The sequence below is a fragment of the Pavona decussata genome, unplaced genomic scaffold (assembly GCF_977016875.1).
Source record: "Pavona decussata unplaced genomic scaffold, jaPavDecu1.1 SCAFFOLD_175, whole genome shotgun sequence".
Lineage (NCBI taxonomy): Eukaryota > Metazoa > Cnidaria > Anthozoa > Scleractinia > Agariciidae > Pavona > Pavona decussata.
The window spans coordinates 3,590,888-3,610,000 of NW_028145586.1; the positions used below are offsets into that span (position 1 = coordinate 3,590,888).

At 39.7% G+C, this 19,113-nt stretch overlaps 1 protein-coding gene and 1 pseudogene across 1 annotated transcript in view; one reads left to right on the top strand and one right to left on the bottom strand.

Moving 5' to 3' along the window:
• Positions 1 to 6,168: 6,168 nt before the first annotated feature.
• The window catches only part of LOC146463722 (uncharacterized), a 58,627-nt gene continuing 45,682 nt past the window's right edge, over positions 6,169 to 19,113 (top strand). Inside the window, exon 1 of the mRNA XM_085084253.1 lies at positions 6,169 to 6,471. Within this exon, the coding sequence (XP_084940379.1) occupies positions 6,190 to 6,471 (282 nt within the window). The 5' untranslated portion in view covers positions 6,169 to 6,189. The remainder of the gene's footprint in view (positions 6,472 to 19,113) is intronic.
• On the bottom strand, positions 10,577 to 12,512 carry LOC146463723 (uncharacterized; annotated as a pseudogene).

Genomic DNA, 19,113 nt, shown 5'->3' on the forward strand with positions numbered 1-19,113 from the left:
GTAGATTAGGCGCAAAAATTCAGTTACGTTTTGAGCAGAGTTATCAGATTGTCAGTGACAGTGAAAACCTTTGACTTCGAAAGCAACTGTTACTCGCAACCTGCTCATTCTTCATAAAGTGGAAGAACGTTTGCAGTCGTCTGTTGACAAGTACAAGTTAAAGTTTGTACGCGACTAAAGATATTTGCCTACATGCCTAGGATCTAGCTAAACTAGGAAATAAAACGTTGTGGAAACATTGCTACAAATTTAAATATTAAACTTTCTGTTTACCCGCACAAGAAACAGAAGTTGCGCAGGCAACTCTGGCGTCTTGAAAGTAATGAATCATCATTGAATCAAGTAAAAATATCATTGCTTCAAGGACGAAGATTTTGCTTCTGCGACATTTACTTTCTAATTCAGCCACTTAAAAGAAACATTGTGTCGGCTTAGCCTGAAAATGGCAAGCACAAACGGTAGAATCGATCTTTTTGCCATTTGCAACACCTGCGATTTGCCGTTTGCGATTTCACTTGGTGAAGAATTTTTTTAAGCTTACCGTAAACTAGCCTAAGTAGAAAATTTGAGGAAATACACAACAGACCTAAAAATGGAAGATAAACGTGCTACTGTTCACTAATCTCTCAAAAACAGTTTTGCCAGATGTTCCGGTGACGCTCTCACACGCCTCACTTTTTATTCGCGAAATAAACGAGTTTCCCACATCATAAAGCTGACTCGCATAAAATTTTCCTTTAACCTAAATATTGAAGCAGTTCAAATTATGAACTATCGGAAAACTACTGAAAAGAAAAATGCAGGGGAGAAATAAAGAACGTGCATAATTAATAATTTCTGACGCTTATTAGTGTAAAAAGTTTAACAGTCTGATATACATTGGCGCTACTCAGTAATTAGTCGACGGACAAAACAAACAATATTTTAAACAATAGACTTAGTCGTCGATCTGTATACTCATTTAATGATGTGGCTACAGCTCTCAATCTGCTGGGTTGCTACTAATAATTTTCTTCGTAATATGGAAGGTTTTCTCTTAACACTCCACTGTAGACTTGACCATTAATTACTAGTTTATTTACCTTAAAGAAGGCTTATTGCTTTTACTGCTTCGTTTTTTTTTTTCAAAACGGGGTAGAATTTTCCATGGATAATCGTGTGAAAGTCCAATTCCAGTGCCTTTTAGATTCTTTACGTATGATCAAATGAACTCTTTATCTTGGTAACAGCTAAACGTGACCATAACAGGCCTTGGTTTCGCAGATCTCTGGTTTTTCTTCCGAGCTGGTATGCGGTGAACTCGTTCAAATTTAATGTCTTCAGCATCTTCCTTTGACAGCTTCATCTTCTCTTACAGAAAAAAAACAGGCTAATTCTTCACTGTCCTAAGAGATCTCATTTTGAAGTTCTTGCAGATTAAATCTTAACATTTTCTCCTTCTAATCTACGCGTAGAGGTTAAGTGGTTTTCTCCCTAAGATCGCCATAACCAAAATTGGTCACAAATACAGTGGTACAAATACATGTAAATCAAGTGCTGCAGCTAGGAAAGAAATTCCTAAAGGTTAATTTTCGTGTCTCTTACAAGAAACAGCAAAGGATTATTTGTGTCAAACTGCTAAAGACTTAGATCGGATTGATTTTATTTTGTTTGGTTGAGAAACCGAAATTGGTCATGGCGTCCAAGTGCTTTTAACGAACGATAACCAAGCATGAAAGTTTCCTTTTGATGGGAGGAAGGAGCAGGAAGAAATTACTTCGCAAGTTCCTTCTTTGGATCCACCGATTGCTATTTTTATCGATCTATGTTCGTGTGATTTCCAAGCGGTAGGAATAATTAATTCATGCCTAACATTTGGTTTTATCGTTGTTAGTTTGCTCCTGAATTAAACTTGTATTGTCTCTTAATTACATGTGTGTAATGGGAACTGTTCTCGTCGGTTTTGTTTGTTTTGTACGCTACGAAAAAATTAAAGAATTTGTTGGTTTGCTTGCGCCTTCAGTGAGTGTTTTACTGACTGTTTACGAACTTCCTTGATAGTTTTAAGAACATTTTATAAAAAGGCCAACATTATGACATAGGCATAATGTGATTTTATCTCGAGGCCCGTGATAGTTAATTTAGGTGTGCCGTTGCATGGGGCAAGGAGCGTTGTCAATCATAGAACTTAAGCCAATGAAATGAGGTCATATCTAATAACACCGAGGTTATAGGCAAGATCAATTTATCTCGTGGTCCTTCTCGCCTTCATTCCCATCGTGTTAACATCCGAACGCAGATCTCCGGTACTGTAGAAGAATTATTTTTCCCGCCCCCTCCCCATGCTCCGGCCTTTCTTTGTAGGCTTTTGTTGCCTTTTAATATGACTTGGCTCTTTGCCGATATTTAACCCCACCTTTGCTTAAGAGATTGCGTGATGTTTATTATATCGATATTCTTGATGTCGGGTGAAATAAAAGCGTCACTTTGTGGCCAATTTATCCCACATTAGCAGTTATCATTTTATCTCCCGTCAATCTCGTCAGCAAACCAGTGCGACGTCACGCAGAGCTTCGGGTCCCGTTTCAGTAGAGACACGCGGGTTTCGTGATAAAAAAGAATTTAAATGGACTCCAAATGATATTTTCTGTTCTTATTATTCTTTTTAATATTTAAGATGATCGAGCCAGGCGAACCGGTTTGTGAACAGTCAACGCGCGCTACCGGCACAGTCACTGTCTGGTAAATTTTGCTTATCAAGAAGGCCGTACGTTATAAACCTCAGAGAGAATGGATACACTAACCAAAAAACAGACTTCAAATATGTCTTTGAGTAATAAATGAAAAAAAGAACTGTGATAATTCATAGCAATTAGTACAGAAATAAACTAAACAACGATCTTTGAAAAATTCACAAAAACAAGCGAATGAATGTTTTGCGTAAGCTTCGTATAGATGAAAATGAAATCACACTTTAATTTTATTTACGCTCTTAACGTTCTTTAAAAAGACTTTCAGTGAAAATTACTCACACATCTTAATCTTTGCCGTTATATCCTACTGTTTTAAGTATTTTTGTTTGTTCTCTGTCAAGATTGTCAGAAATAAATGCTAAAATTAGAAATATATGCGGGAAAAAATTTGTCATTAGCTTATGCCAATGGTTTGTTTGACTGACTATTTTAGCTCAGAATCAAATTTTGTTAAATGAAGCAAAATGGGATGAGATTAGAAAATAAAACTCCAAGGGAAATAGCGAAACATGGACCGAAAAATGAGCTAAAAAACTGCTCTGAAGTTAGGCAAGTTGCAGTGTCAACACTACAAGAAAAAAAATATCTTAATCATTGCAAAACAGCAAAGTTTTGTCAACAAAATCACATGAATATACACGCCTCTTTAGAAAATAACAAGTACTTTTATTCGATTGCTGATTGTTTCGTTCGTTTACAACGTTAAGTTTCACTTCAAGAGGAAAAATCCAACGTTTCATCGCGCCGGATTAGAGTAAAATAATATTCTCTTCAAGATTCCGCCGCTGTTTATGAAGTGCCGCCTCTAAAAGCTGCTGAAAGAGTCGATTTGTTTCTTCCGGCGCAAGTCGCATTGCTCTTTTTCCCGCTGTTTAACGTTGAAATTGGACGAGATCAGAAAATAAAACTCCAAGGGAAATAATCAACATGGCCGAAAACTGAGTTCAAAAGACTGCTCTGAAGTTAGCAGTATTTATTAAGGACGGTGCCTACTAATACCGAAGTATTTTTGTGCGGTCTATGACTATGCGGGAAAAGCAGATCTTAGCAAGGGCTACGGGAATCCAAAAAGAAAATTGGGGGTAACCATGCATTTTTCAGAGATAACTAAGCACTAATATCTCTAAAAAGCGCCAAAATATAAAGCAATGTATGGGATTTTTTCCTAACTTGAAACTTAATTATCTCTGAAAAATGCATGGTTACCCCCAATTTTCTTTTGAGATACCAAAAGCATTTGCTAAGTTCTGTTTTCTCTGTATAGTTTTAAACTGCGCAAAAACATCCCTGTATTAGTTGGCACCACCCATAGGAAACCCGAGTATCTCGAGATGCGCAGAACGTATGCGCAGTAACAATAGTAGGCACCGTCCTTTAGCTTAAGTTTAACGGTGTGTCAAAACTGCAAGAAAACAATATTTTGCAAAACAGCAAACTGGCAACCTTTTGTCAGCAAAATTGTATGAATATACTCGCCTCTTCTGAGAATAACCAGTCCTTTTGTTCCATTTTTGATTTTCCGTTCGTTTTACGACTTTAAGTGAGCGAAACCTTTCACTTTAAGAGGAAAATCCAACGTTTCGTCGCGCTGGATTGGAGTAAAATGATTTCACTTCAAGATTCTGATGATATGTGCCAGTCGATTTGGTTCTCCCGCCGCTAGTTGCGTTGCTCTGTCTCCTACTGTTGGTCACATAAATTCACTTTGTATCTTGTCGTCTTCCAAATTATTTTTTGTTTTGTTTTTTCTCAAACGTAGTTGGCGATGCAACTTCCCGCCAAACAAACGCAGCCGGCAGTGCAGTTGACCATGCATTTTCCCGCCGAAAAACAACCCGGGTTGCAGCACATACGCTCATCTATGTAAGCCAATGTGAAATCAGACACTCAAACCCTGTGGTGCAACATGGGTTTTTTTCGGCGCCCTTTCCTGTTCTTTCTCTCTTTGTTCGTCACTCATGTTTCGCGTGTTTGCTAGCGCTCTCAGTCGCTTTCTTTTCCGTCGAACTTCGCTTCTTCGTCGCCTGTTTTCTCGATCTCTTTCTATCTCCCTTTCTTTGCTTTCCATGTTTGTAGACGTTGTTATAAATTTACTTTGTGTTTTGTCGTAAACGTCGTCTTCAAAATTTTTTTTTTTTCCTCAAACGCAGTTGTAGATGCAATTTCCCGCCAAACAAACGCGGCCGGCAGCGCAGTTGGCCATGCATTTTCCGCCGAAAATAACCTGGTTTACAGCACGGATTTAACTATCTCATTTCACATCGGCTTACATAGAGGAGCGTACGGACGGTCAGTCGGTCCGTCGGTCGGACGGAAGTGACGTCATAACTAACCCAAAATTTCTCGCACTGATGGGTTTACCAAAATCTTTTAGCTTTGGGGCTCCGCGCGTTAAAATATCATGGATGTCTCAACATATTTCTTTCAAGTAGAAAAAACAGCAGCCTTTACCAACCCACCTTCAAAGCTTAAAAGAAAAAGCAGTAAAAATGGGTGTAATATAATTTACGTAAACTAAAAATAAGGCCTACTAGAGCCAATGCCCTTGTAATTGTGAACAGACAAAGAGTCTATAAAATTGCTATAAAACGGTCTGGTCTGTAATCAGCGACAGCTTTATTAAACATGTTTACGAATTCTTCGAAAAAGGTGAGATGTCATTCCCTCAAAGACAAGCTATCGTTACACTTATTGAGAAAAAAGGAAAAGATCGTTCATGTCCAGAAAATTGGCGTTCAATCTCCCTTGTAAACGTAGACAAATACACGTAATTTTCTGCAAGACCTGATATCATTCACCATAATCAGCCAGGATATGTTATAAGAGACAGTTCTATCGGAAAAACAGTTTGTTCTAGTTTCGACATAACGGAATCCACTATCAAGACAATCAAAGAAAACATTCAAGGTTTGTTGAGATATATTAACAATAAAAAAGCGTTTGATAGTGTGGAATATGGTTTACAATTGCCCAAAGCAATTGATCTCGGTTCAGATTTTATTTATTTTGGTTAAACCTTTCTACAAAAATGTACAGAGTTGCGTTATAAATAACAATGTTTTTCAGGTATGTGGTCTTGAAGTATGAAAATGGTTATGGCTTTCACAGTGACGGGTATGGATTCTAGAAACCAAGTCTGTAAATGGGTATGAATTTTAGAGGCGACAACTGAAAAAGGGTAACGGAAAATTACATATTTTGGTCTGAAATAGGATCAGGGTTTGGTGAACTGAGCCTCACTGGCCAAAATTTCTAAGCAGCATCCACCCCCCACCGCCACCCCCACTCGAGAATCCCATCTAGGGGTATTTAAGTAATACAATACGTAAACTCCCCACGCCTCTCGTTATCTCAACAGAAACCAGCTCCCATGAACTAACTGGTTGAAACTTTACAGTTTAAGATGACTTCTGACTTTGTAGCCAAGTTGGTGGTGATTGGTGCACTACTGCTTTCAATGACAACCTCATTAAACAGCACCGAAGTTAAAACATCACTCGTGTACACCTACAACATCTTCACCAAGGATATTGCCATAGTAAGGCATACTATTGCCTCAGTGAACGTGCCCAGCCCAGTGGATTGTTTCCGCCATTGCGCCAAAGTTTGTGGCTGCGTGGCGTTTCAGTTGACTGGGACGAGTTGTGAACTGTTGGATATAGACAAGGATGACGCGGATGGGGATCTGGTGACTAGAGAAGGCACTTTTCTGTATACAATGCAAGGGGCTGGTATTGAGGTGAGATCGTGAACAAGTGTTTCATGAAATCAAGTCATAAACTAATATTTATATGTAAAGACCAGTCCCGAGGGAAATGTCTAGATTGCAGTGAGAGACTAGTCTTAAAGTGTGTCGACAAGTGGTTCAGTTTACAAAACAAACTGTTAACGTGCATATTGAATTGCAAACTTGTACTTGATCATATGACTAGAAATTGGCTCGAATTTTCATTAAAAAAAATATCTTGCACTGTTGAAAATCTAATGCCCGATTCACAACAAGTCTTAAACACGTTTAAAATCTGTTTAGTTAACCCTTTCCCGCCCGAGGGAAATGTCGAATTTTTCTAAATCGCTAACTATGAACTGGGAGACCACATGTGATAGACCATTTAAAAGGTATTTTCTGGGGTGTGCTGTAAATCACACCAACAGAGATGGAAGTGGTAAACATATTAGGGTAAGAAAAGTCCAAAACGAAAGAAGAAAACATTGAAAATTTTCCTATTCGTTGTACATACTGGGTATCCCCATAAACTATAACTTAATGTACAGCTCTCAGTGCATTGCTTGTTGTAAGATATCAACTGGACTCTTAACGTACAAAGGAAAAAAATCCAAAAGTTTGAGGGGTGGTAAATCAAGTCTCATATAGGGGGGGGGCATGATTTTATGCCTTCAATTTATAGATCTTTCCAAGATCTTTTGGTTGTGCAAATTTCACACAAATTGACCAAATACTGAGCTCATTATTGCGTCTTGTGCCATATGGCACTCTTGGGCGGCAAAGGGTTAAACACAGTTTAAAATATTGTTTCCTTCATAAGAGCTGCTTTCGGGTTTTTGTCACCTACAGACCTTACACAATGAAAGCATAAGTTAAAATCCTATGTCAAAGCCATGTTTTGAATTCATCACATTTTGGAGACGGGGTCTTTACACGGGAAACGAACTTTTCAATTCGTGAGGTGAGCAGATACAGGTTGGCGCTTGTCAATGTCGCAATATAAACAGTTAACAAATTTGTTAGCAAAGCCGGTTGTTAGAAACAGATAAAACGTAATTATTACTTTGAACAACAAATAGCAATTATAGATCCAGAGAAATGTCTTAAAAATCTCAGGGGTTTGCCATGTGAAATAACACTTTTCCTACCATTTTTTATTTGCCAAGACGAGTTTACCAAATTTAATTTGTCGTTTGCTCCCTGAAGGCGCCTTAACAGTAGGTATTGCTGTAAACGTAGAGGCACAGAACATCCGAACAGATGAGACTATATCAGTTTACACATGGGAACACACGAGACAACATTTTAAGTATTTTGCTTCAATGTTCTTGTTAGTGCCCCTGTCAAATCCTTGTCTCCTCTCACTTTTTCATTCGTCTGATTTGCAGGAAATGAAAAGGAAAAGAAAAGCTGGTGAAGGTTCAAATGGTAAAGAAAGTGAGTGCCTGACAACAGTATTATATGCAGAAACCTTCCTGTTGTAATTGTATGACCTAGTATTGCACAACACTGGTTGGGAGCAAAATGTTTATAATCTTTAGTTTACCGTATTGATTTTACCTTTTTCAAATATATTTACCCATATTTTCCCGATTGAATCAGTAGAAATCTCAGCGACTTGATCTCTTTTGCATGGATACAGCGAAGGGATACTAAGTGAAGCTGCATATCCGTGTAAGCTCTTTGAAAAGATTCATGCTTTTGACGACTACAGAGAGTTCGTGTTTCTCGACAAGTTTAACGCGCTGTAATAAAGGTAAACGCTGAAAAGTAAAGAAAATATTTGTAGGCAAATAGAATTTTTATGTTTTTCTCACGGTATTTTTCGGTATGGACAGATTGTCATCTGGTTTAGGAATATCTTATATTAGGTAATCGCCTTAAGTGCGTGACAAGTGTGACAGGCTAGGGCTGGAGTTACCACATTGCAATGAATTTTATCACCTATCCAGGGGCGGGGGAGAACACTCTGGTCAGCCTGGCACTTCTTTTTTATCTGAATCATCCGTCAAAAATTGACGTCACATCCGATCAAATTGGCGCCCAGCAGCCTGTCTCGGCGAAGTCGAATGATGGCGTCCGGGTCAGGCATGATTTCTTCGGATTTTTTAGCCATGCATCAGTATCAGGAATTGTGAACTTTGGATATAAATATATTGTAAAGATATTGCTTCGACTTCATGGGCAAGGGTTTTCCAAAGAAGTGATTTTTCTATTGTTTTGACGGAAAATACGAGATAGCTAAGCGTCGTGTCATGGCGAAAATTTCACACTCTCAAAACGAGTGGCATTCAGGCTTTTGGCTCTTGTGGCTTCTGATCGTTCGAAAGCTGAAACGATAATAGCTTATCCTGTGTGCAACATAATGGAGGAGACATCGTTAGTCACAGTTTGCAGTGTTAACGCCGGGAACCTAATTATCACTCGAAGTGAAGTGTTGGAAGCCTGTATCATTGAAGCTGTTCCAATTGTCTTCGTTGTAAGGGACTCGTAATCTTCGAGGTGAGTAAATGTAGTTATCTTTATTTCCAGTTCTTTTCTGCCGACGTGAGTACCTTTGCATGTGGGCTTTAGAGTAATAAGTCGGTTTTGTGCTTCGTAGTTCTTCAATAAAGACGCAAGTGACATTTAATTAATACTGATAGTAATTCTCTTATCTGAAATGCATTCATATCACGTTGTCCTGCAAGTGCGGGCTTGAGAAGGGGCTTGAGTGAGAAAATGTATCTGCGTGGCCTGGTTCATATTGCTAGTGTGAGACAGTTGTTAAAGTTATTGATGTCAAGCCATCTTAAACAATAAATTAAATAGCATTATTGCGAATGACATTATTTCTCAAGTATTGAAAGAAGCAACCCCTTCACCCTTTACCTCATCTGCACTCTCACCACTTGGGTGCTCATGGATTAAGGCTTTTTATACATTTGTACTATAATTATGCACATGTGACGTCAAATTGTGGTAAGAACAAACAGTATACCAGAAGCCACAGACAAGTGGCATGACTGATGTTCTTACCTTGTTTTGATGTCCTCTTTGGGTTATCAATGGACGCGTGGAAGGCCAAATAGACTTTGAAAACTCTTATAGCTTACAATGTCATTTGTACATCATATAATTATTCACCAGTTATTTCAGTTATGTTAGTTGGTGCCAATTATTTAAGGGTGTGGAATTGTCTTTTTCTCTGTGTCCAAGGTTGGGGAAGAGAACATAAAGTAAAAAATATATTGCAAATTCCTGCAGGTTATCTAGTAGCAGAAATTGCCCCATACATTAATTTCTAATAACATTGTCTCCTTTGAACCAATGAAATTCAAAGTTTATTTTGACAAGGAATATTGAGTTCTGTTCAATTCAATGAAAAATCAAAAGTTCAATAACCACACAATCAGTTCAAAAACCACACATCAGTTCAGTGACAGTAGACCTTAATTGTAAGAATAACTATAGGGGAAAGGTTTTTTGTTCCAATGGGACAGATAAGAGGAGAGGGGAGGGGAGAGAGTTTTATGGGAGCGTGGTCCATACAATTCAATGAAAAAACAAAAGTTCAATAACCACAAAATCAATTCAAAAACCCACATCAGTTCAGTGACAGTAGACAATTGTAAGAATAACTATAGGTGAAATGTTTTTTTTGAGCAATAGACCGCACTTTCCAGAAGTTTACCAGCGTAATAAAACCACGCGGGATGTTGGGAGAACACGAGAAAGCTTGTAAATCACGAGCCGCAGGCGAGTGATTTACAAGCTTTTCGAGTGCACTCCCAACATCCCAAGTGGTTTTATTACGCTGGTAAACTTCTGGAAAGTGCGGTCTATTGCTTTTATGAAATAACTACTTGGACAAAAACACTTGGAAATCGGCGCTTTTTATTTTGTAACTTGATCAAGTTGTTTATTCTCTTCAAATTCATCAGTAAAGCGGGAGAACCAATCACAAATCGGGATCTATTTTGAGCATAAACCTGTTGAATCGCCGAAGGACGCATCGCAGGTTGAGCGAATGAATGAAAGTGTTTTTTAAGTTGAATTACTGTCTAACTCTCACAAAAATGTGGCTAAAAAAGGGTAATGCCTTGGCGAAAGAATGCTTTTTATCAGCAGATAGCAGTTACTGATGAAAAATGATGTTTACACTGCCGATTTTAAATGAATTGAACATGTTGCTGTATGCCGTGGACGTCGCAACTGTGCTGAGGTGAGCCATTCCTGTCGAGACGCTGTTCATGTTTATTGTGGAACTTGTACACGGCAGCTGCTGGAATGGACTTCTTGTAGCTGTACTTTGGTGAACGGCAGATGTTTGTACTTCTTCGTCTTCGCAAAGTGCCACTGTCAACACGTCGCTGCACTTTCGAAGCTGATTTACTGATGACTGATTGTGATAGCTTCGCAAGCTCGCTTCATTGCGGTGGCCAGAAATTGCCATGATCTCTCGATCTGTTAATCCGGCGTTGGCCCACAGGGTTATGGCTGTCGCTCTCACCGAATGGTTGGTGTAGGTACGGGACAGACCTGCTTCGGCACTGATTTCTTTCATTAATGAAGACAACTTGTTCTTTCCGAGTGACCGATTTTCATACCACACTTTATCTGAAGGGCGCCAATTTCTCTTCGCATACTGAAATAGTGCATCGCATTGTGGATTGAGCTTTGTGAGGAAGACTTCCAGAGCAGAATAGCCATCGGTTGTACAGGTGGTTTTGTACATTCGGCCATTTTTTTCGAAGCTCTCCACTTCTGAAATTCCTCCTGGATGGTTCTTTGTCGTTTCGTCGTGCGTCATGGTGACGAAAGGGCAGCCTGTTGCATCTCTCTCAAATGCAAAGCTTGTTTTCTTGAGGTTTATCTGGCCTTCAAACCCACGACGACACCAAAACAGAGAAACATGAAACCAGACGTTTCTCAAGAGGGACAACGGCTTGGTGAGTGAAAAAACTTCACTTGTTTTGAGCTTGGCCAGGTCTTCTTTTTCTATTGCTGGTTTGTGCTTGGTGTTTTGCATGCCTTCTTGCTTAAACTGCTTAATTTTGGCGTCAAGCATTTGGTTTGAGGGGACAAAACGTGGGTCGTGAGTGAACCTTATTCCTAAACTGTGTGGTGGTGTGTTTAGATATCTCTCAATGCCATTTCTTAAGGAGAGAAGAGTCGCGCGGCTGTAATTTTCGCCTTCTTTATTTCTTGCTTGGCGTAGAACTGCTTCAGATTCCTGTCCAGCTCTTCGACCGCCATTTCCGCCACACTTACGCCAATCGCCTTTTGTTTACTCCACTGTAGGTGAACAGAGAAAGAGGAATTGTGATTTGAGCAGTTAATATCAAATACCTTGTACTCGGGTTGAAGTCGGTTTTAATTGTTTTAAACGCTTCAAGTTATTTATAAACAACTTGACTTTGGCATATAAACCTTCAATAAATTACAAATTTTGTACTGTTTATCAATACTGTTTGAGCCGTTTATTCTATAAAATAACAGTTTCAGTGAAAAGCCAGGCTAAAAGATTATTCATGTAATTAAAACCAACCTGTGAATACGGAAACTGCCCACTGTGTTGCCTGCTTGGTTTTTTTGGCTTGTGCATTTTCGACGATCGAGTCAAGTTCTTCGTTTTCCACATCGGCAAATCTTCTCTTTTTGCTCGACCTTTCTTCTTCTGTCTTAGTATTTAAGCTCTCCTTTTTAGAATTTAGCTCCAAATTTTTATTGTGCGGCAAAAGCACACCAAAGCCTGACAATATGTCAAAGTTCGGAAAGTTTTCGTCGCGCTCGTCGGCCATTATCGAGAAATCTCCAGCGGGAGAGCAGCGGGAGTTTACCGGTACAATAGTACATAGGTTTGGCAACTCTATTGACCAATCAGAACGCGCGTAGTATGTTAGTTATTTTATAAATTTCAATGGGACAGGTAGGAGGAGAGGGGAGGGGAGAGGGTTTTACAGGAGCGTGGTCCATATTTAGAGTAGGCAGAAATTCCAAGTGAAACTAATAAGTATCTATGTATTACAAATAATGGTAACTGGCTTACATGCATTTAAAAATCTATTCCCCACTTATCCATTGTTTGTCTTTGTGATCATATTTGGCAACAGCTGCCTAATAATGTAGCTTTTTCTTGTCCATAGTTCCACTTCCTTCTTGTCAATGATGCAGATTAGTGGTCGTTGGTAAATTTGTAAAAATCCAGAAGTCTTATGGTTCATTGAAAATCAAAAAGTCAAATAACCACAGCAACAGGTCAAAAAACACAATGACGGCTCAAAAATCCGAAGAAATCATGCCTGACCCGGACGCCATCATTCGACTTCGCCGAGACAGGCTGCTGGGCGCCAATTTGACCGGATGTGACGTCAATTTTTGTTGGATGATTCTAATACGAAAATTTGAGGAGTCTTCTCCCCCGCCCCTGCCCCTATCTAAGGTTTGGGGTAATGTGCATATGACCTTGCTACATGCGGTCATTCGTTTGTATTCACTCGCTCTGCGAACATGTCGCCTTTTTTACGAGGTAAGTTCCTTTTTTCCCCCTTTCGGGATCGCATATTTGCACTCCTCTGTGTCGCCACCATCATTTGTCTCTCGCTCTCGATTGCGGGTTTCGAATACACATTTCATTTACTTTTTGGTTTACAATAAGCTTACGCGCTCGGACGTTTTCCTCGCTCCTTTTGATGGCGGGTGTTGTTCCAACGCGCTTATTCTCGATCACTTTTTTGTGAAACGGCTTTATCAACCGTTTGCGAGTCGGTTTTGGCGCACGGGCGGCAAAGGATTTTGATCTTCGAGGAACGGCGTCGGTTCGCTTGTACGGAATGGCGGCGTCCATTGCCGAACTTGTGGGCGAATGACCTTCACCCTCGTCGATCCCCGCGTCGCAGAATTTGGCCCAGATATTGTTATTTTCGAAATTGACATCGACGATCTTTCTCGTGAGGGTATGGGGTTTTCGAGTCTGTCGTTGACAACCGCATTCGGTTACTTTTCGAGGAATATTCAGTCCTCGTTGTCGGCATTTGTCATGTAATTCCACGTGGCATTTCCTGTTACCACGCTCTGCCCTTTCTTCGGCGGGCGTCGGTCTTAATAAGCGCTTATAAGGATTTATTTGGATGATAGTGTTCACCTCAATGTTTCAGGTCAGTAATTGCTGTACCGTAGTTACCGTGGCGCGCTTCTCGAAGCAGTTGATCGTAATAAGAACATGTGACTCGAAAGCCATGTGTTAGTGCCTCGCTGACTTGTTTATGTTAGCCTTGTGTTCGTTTAAGTTATTTGTTGGCAGATTGTTTGGTTAGTCATATGGAGTTATGCTACCACCGAATTTCTTCCCTTTACTTTTAGGATGCTTTTAGTTTATTCCTCTGGCTAGTCCCATGTAGTTGTGTTTTTCTTTTGTGAGCATCATCTGTTTTGGGCTAGTTATATGTAGTTATGCTAGCCTTTATTTTGAATGGGGATATGTAGTTATTCCCATTTTTTCACTCCTCTCGCCACATGTAGTTGCGCTGATTGGCCTGGGCTAGTCTTATGTAGTTAGGCAAGGTTTTTTTTTATACTGGAGATATTGAGTTATCCCAGGTTTTTTGGTATGCTTGCTGGTCATATGTAGTTATGTCAGCTTTGATTTTTTTTTCTGGTTTTCTGGGTCTGCTGCTTCGTCGCCTGTACGGCTTGACATGGTGGTCCCTACCAGCTTATTTCCTTGCTTACTGATTCCTAGGTATTTTTAATTACTTTTGTTTGGCCTTCATGTTCCGTTTCTGCCAAAATGTTTTTGGTTTTATTTGCAGAGCGCTCTGACATGCCTAAAGCCCAGCATAAAACCTGCCCTCATTGTGCAGCCACCAGGGGCCCGTCTGCCCGTACCAGTCCAAGGTCCAGTGTGCGGGCCAGCTCGGCCGCAACCCAATCTCTGGTTGAATCCAGCGTCCCAGCTCAACAGTCTAGTGATGACTCTCCGTTATCTACAGTGTCAGCTTCACCAGTCCAGCCAAGCTCAGCTGAGAGTGCATTGCCCCCTCATTTGTTTGAGACGCTGGTAGCAAAAGTGGCTAATGAGGTCTCGCGTAGCCTTGCCGCAGTTCCTCTGGCTTCATCTGCTCCGGCGCCTTCGCAGCTGAACGAGCTTGCTGTATGCTCAACCCCGGCCATCTTAGCTTCCGGTGTCCAAGCTCCCTCGACTGTTCCGGCTACTTCCAGTGTTACCACTTTTGCTGCTGTTCCAGCTCCTGTTAGTTCATCACTTCATGTGGAGAATTTGACTTCATCAGTTGTGCAGCACAGTATGGCCATGTCAGCGTCAGCCTTCACCAACTTTTCCCTACAGACGGTTACGGAGATACCAGGTCAGTTATTCCAATCAGCCGGGTTATCAAGGTAAACAAGCTCGGGAACTGCAGCTTAATGGCAAATAGTCAATTATTCTTATTAATGTATTGGTAATATATTTTAGTTCTTTTTTTTTCAATTTGGTAACGAATGTATATATTTATTTTACGTTTTCTAATCCCACAATAGATTTCAAGGAAACACCACTTACTAAAGAGAGGATTTTGTTGAAATGATTTGTGGCAAAAATTCAATTGGCTCGGGCTATCAGTTTCCTGCTCTAGATAATAAAGCTAGGCTTGGATTTTTCTCTTCAATATCTGATTTCTTTACAGGTCCCGATTTTTTTGCATCCTGCAGAGATATTTACCTGAAAAACAAGTAAGTTAGATGGCTTTTAGACAGCTGCTAATAAGACGTTGTAAGAGGATGATACAGTGTTTATTTTCGTAAGCTGACCCTTGTTTACCAACAACGCTTCTTTTGACTCTTCAAAGAAAGAGAGAAAGAGATGTCCCCGTAATTTAAATGTTTGGTCTCCTTTTTTCTGTGTCAAACTGGTTTTTATAGCGCATGGATCAATTTTGTTGACCTCGACTTCCCCACCCCCCTCCTCTTAACAACCCTCCAAGAGGAGTAAGAGGATGATACAGTGTTTATTTGCACTTGTCCACTCTGCCAGCAACGCCTCTTTTGACTCACCAAAAAAGGAGAGAAAGTGATGTCCCCGTAATTCAAATGTTTGATCTCGCCACTCCCGTTTTCAGTGTCAAACTGCTTTTTATAGCGCATGCATCAATTTTTTTACCTTGACACTCCCTCCTTCTTGACAATCCGCCAGTTCCATCCCTATAGCGCATGGATCAATTATGTTGACCTTGACACTCTCTACCCCTTGACTGCTTGAAAACCCGCCACCCATCTCGACGTGACGGTCTTGTTGGCTATCTATCATCTTCTATCCAACGAGCGCTCATGGAATAGTTGTTAATTAAACATAAACATGAAACGTTGCATTAACTATGGAGTTACGTCAGGCTCACAGTTTTTAAAGATGCAAATTTTAAGAGAAAGTAAAGAGATCGATTAAACTATATCAGTCATCATCAAAGGAATTAAAATACTTTATCATTACTTTATCACTGAAGAGTAATCAAAGTAAAAAATTAATTAAAAATAATAATAATAATAATAATAATAATAAATTTATTATAATACCATAATTTAATATTTAAGAGGTAAATCTGTAACTAACTTTCATTTCAATCTTTGATTCAGAACTCAAGAGAATAAAGCGTACATGCTGCAAACTGACATTGGAAGAATCCCTGTTTACTGTCACATGACCGGAATTGATGGATGCGGAGATGGAGGATGGACGCTGGTCATGAAAATTGATGGTAACAAGGTAAAATCAACAATAGGTTGTGGTTTTCACTAAGCCAACCTTGGTCTGTAACTGATATTATTTCTTTCTCAGTGCGCGACCGGACGAAATCTGTAAATCATGCAGTCTAATTGGTTCCGGGGGCGGGCTGAATTTTTCGATCTTGCCTTGTTACAAGGCGTAAGCGTTGTTTTCTTGCAGAAAAAATACAAATGTAATTTACCGGCCTAGCTAGGTCACACCAAATTGGGAAAAAACTGTGCCCTCTACCGGACTGCCCGAGGCCGCACTCAACACCTCGGGCACAGTTGTTTTTTCAGTGCGGACCTTCCGGCTGGTGAATAACATATATTTTAAAATAACTGAAGAAACTGCAAGGCTGACTGCTTTTTCTGAGTCGAAGGAACAACAACAACAACAACAACAACAACAACAACAAAACATTACGAATGAGAAGGAGCATGCTACATCCCAAAGGTAAGGCCAATAACCTGGGGCCATGGGGCAGACATCATCTCGTTTAATTGAGCGTGATTGACAAAACAAGTAACGGAATTCAGCAAAATTAATAAGGTCTTTTGGAAACATTTTAAGCGGTGACTTCGTATTTTATATTTTATAGTCAACGTTTCACTACGATTCCAAACTTTGGAGCAACAAAACCGAGTTCAATCGTCCTGGGGGTGAGACGGGGTTTGACAGCCAGCAAACCAAGTTACCGACTTATTGGAACACGAACTTCTCCAAGATCTGCCTCGGCATGAGGATCGGCAATCAAACTGTCAAGTTCCTGGCCATCAGCAAGAATGGCGCCTCACTGTACTCTCTGATCGCTGACGGCCGCCATCGAAACACCTCTCTGGGTAGAGATACGTGGAAGACATTGATTGGCTCTGAAGGATCTTTGCAGACCTACTGTAACAAAGAAGGGTTCAACGCAGTTAGTGACAGGAGCCAGAGTTCGAAAGCAAGAATCGGTATTATTGGAAACAATGAAGAAAACTGCAGTAACTGCGACTCCAGAATTGGTTTTGGTACCGGAGGATATCCTGCCAACAAGGCCAACACGTGTGGTAATGAGGCTACCTTTAATCCCGATAACGGAGACAAGCACATTAAAACCATGGGATACATATTAGTGAAATAAAAGGAAAACGATGGAGGTTCCTCCTAATAAAACTGAGAAGAGAAAAAATAAACCATAAATCTAGCAACTGTTGTAGTTAGATTTAGACTGAACAGGATAAGGAGTTTTGTTTGTTTGTTATAGTATAATCATGATATAAAAATAAAATACAGAGATACGAATATAAATTGTTTTTGTTAGATGTCTACAGTAAGTTTATGGTCATCGAGTATCATGAGTAAAGCCAACTCCAAAGCAAGCAACCTCTCAGGAAATATTTATTACAATCGTGTTGACGATGCTCACTTTCAGCTTTGCTATCGGCCTTTATTCAGGCTCGAATTATCTGCTTGATTATGTTCTTTGAAACATCAAAACATCTCAACCCATTTATTTGTTAAGTTTTACTGACTGATGTACATGATCAGAAATTTAGTTAACCCATCTAGAGAATAAAAGGTAAATACTAAATACAGGAATAATTCCATGCGAGCTTTGCTTATATCCTTCCCGTGACTTGTATTTGGTAACAAGCCGCCATGGCAGTACAAGGTTTTCAAAGGGGTTGTTCTGAGTCACTGGAAGGGAGGAGAAACCAAGCGCCCTATGATGCTTTGAGCATAAACCTCACCCTTCTCATCGCTTTAGTCGCTCAAGACGTTCTTCCAAAGAGGTTTTTCAATCGCCGAATTGACAGAGATCAAACTACTTAAAGGTTAATTTTTAGCTTTCAGTGAATCTCTATTGCATAATGCCCGTACAACCTGAGTCTTAAGCTCTAATAATAGTCCTTTTTGTCCGTGCGGCCTCCAGTGAGCACGCGTTCGCAAATAGGATGTCATTGTTGTTGTCTCGCACGGGTTTGGTGGTTAGTAGGGAATTTAGACGAGAGTAGCCTTTTTGTCCTCCTTTCGGTTCAATATTTCGGACCTCATTTTAATTGCAACCCACAATTTTTATTTTTAATTTTGCTGTTTGCTATCTAGAAGGGAAAAAAAATCGTTTATAGTTGTTGTCCTGTGCACAGAATAATATATTGGGGACGTTTTTATTAGAAAATAATAAAGGCTTGGACATCATTGTTAACCTGCTGAGTCATGTCTCGTATCCAGTGGTAACTTTTTGCTAAAGTTAATAAGAACAACTGCTTTAAACTGCAACAAGCACATACGATCCTACAAAGGCGGAAAGAAGTTCGAGAGGTACTGAAGTAGTTTCCTTTAACTATATCTCTTAATTGCTAATTTCCCAAGTTGATTTCTCATCATAATTAAGTTTATTGTAAGCACAGTTAAAGCGAGAGATTGAGCTTGTCTCCCACCTTTCCGCACCATTTTCTTATGTTTGTCTTTGTAATGCTAATTGCTGTGAAGATATCAGATGATAGCCAATTTCAACTTTAATTGTTCTTTCTAATCAACACATGGCAAAGAAAAATTATATTAAGCAACGTATAAAGAATGTATCATGAAAGCAGTCGCGACTTGCTAACAAAGCTTTTAAACAACCGCGAGAAAGAAAGGAAAGGAGAAATTTAGTAACATTTCTAGATATAATCAAGTCGAGAATCTTTAAAATGCTTAGCAAAGAAATTGTGAACTTTTTTTCTTAAAAAACGACGCATTTCAAGTTTATGTTCGTCTAAACATGCATCACAGACGTAAACATTCGTGTTATTTACTACAAAAAGGTTATCATGAACGACATATGAATCTTTATAAGTTTATCAACATTTCGTGGTCGCGGTTGTTTTCCCTTACAAACTGATCTCAAACTGTTTGGTAAACATGTGTTGTCTACAAACTACACA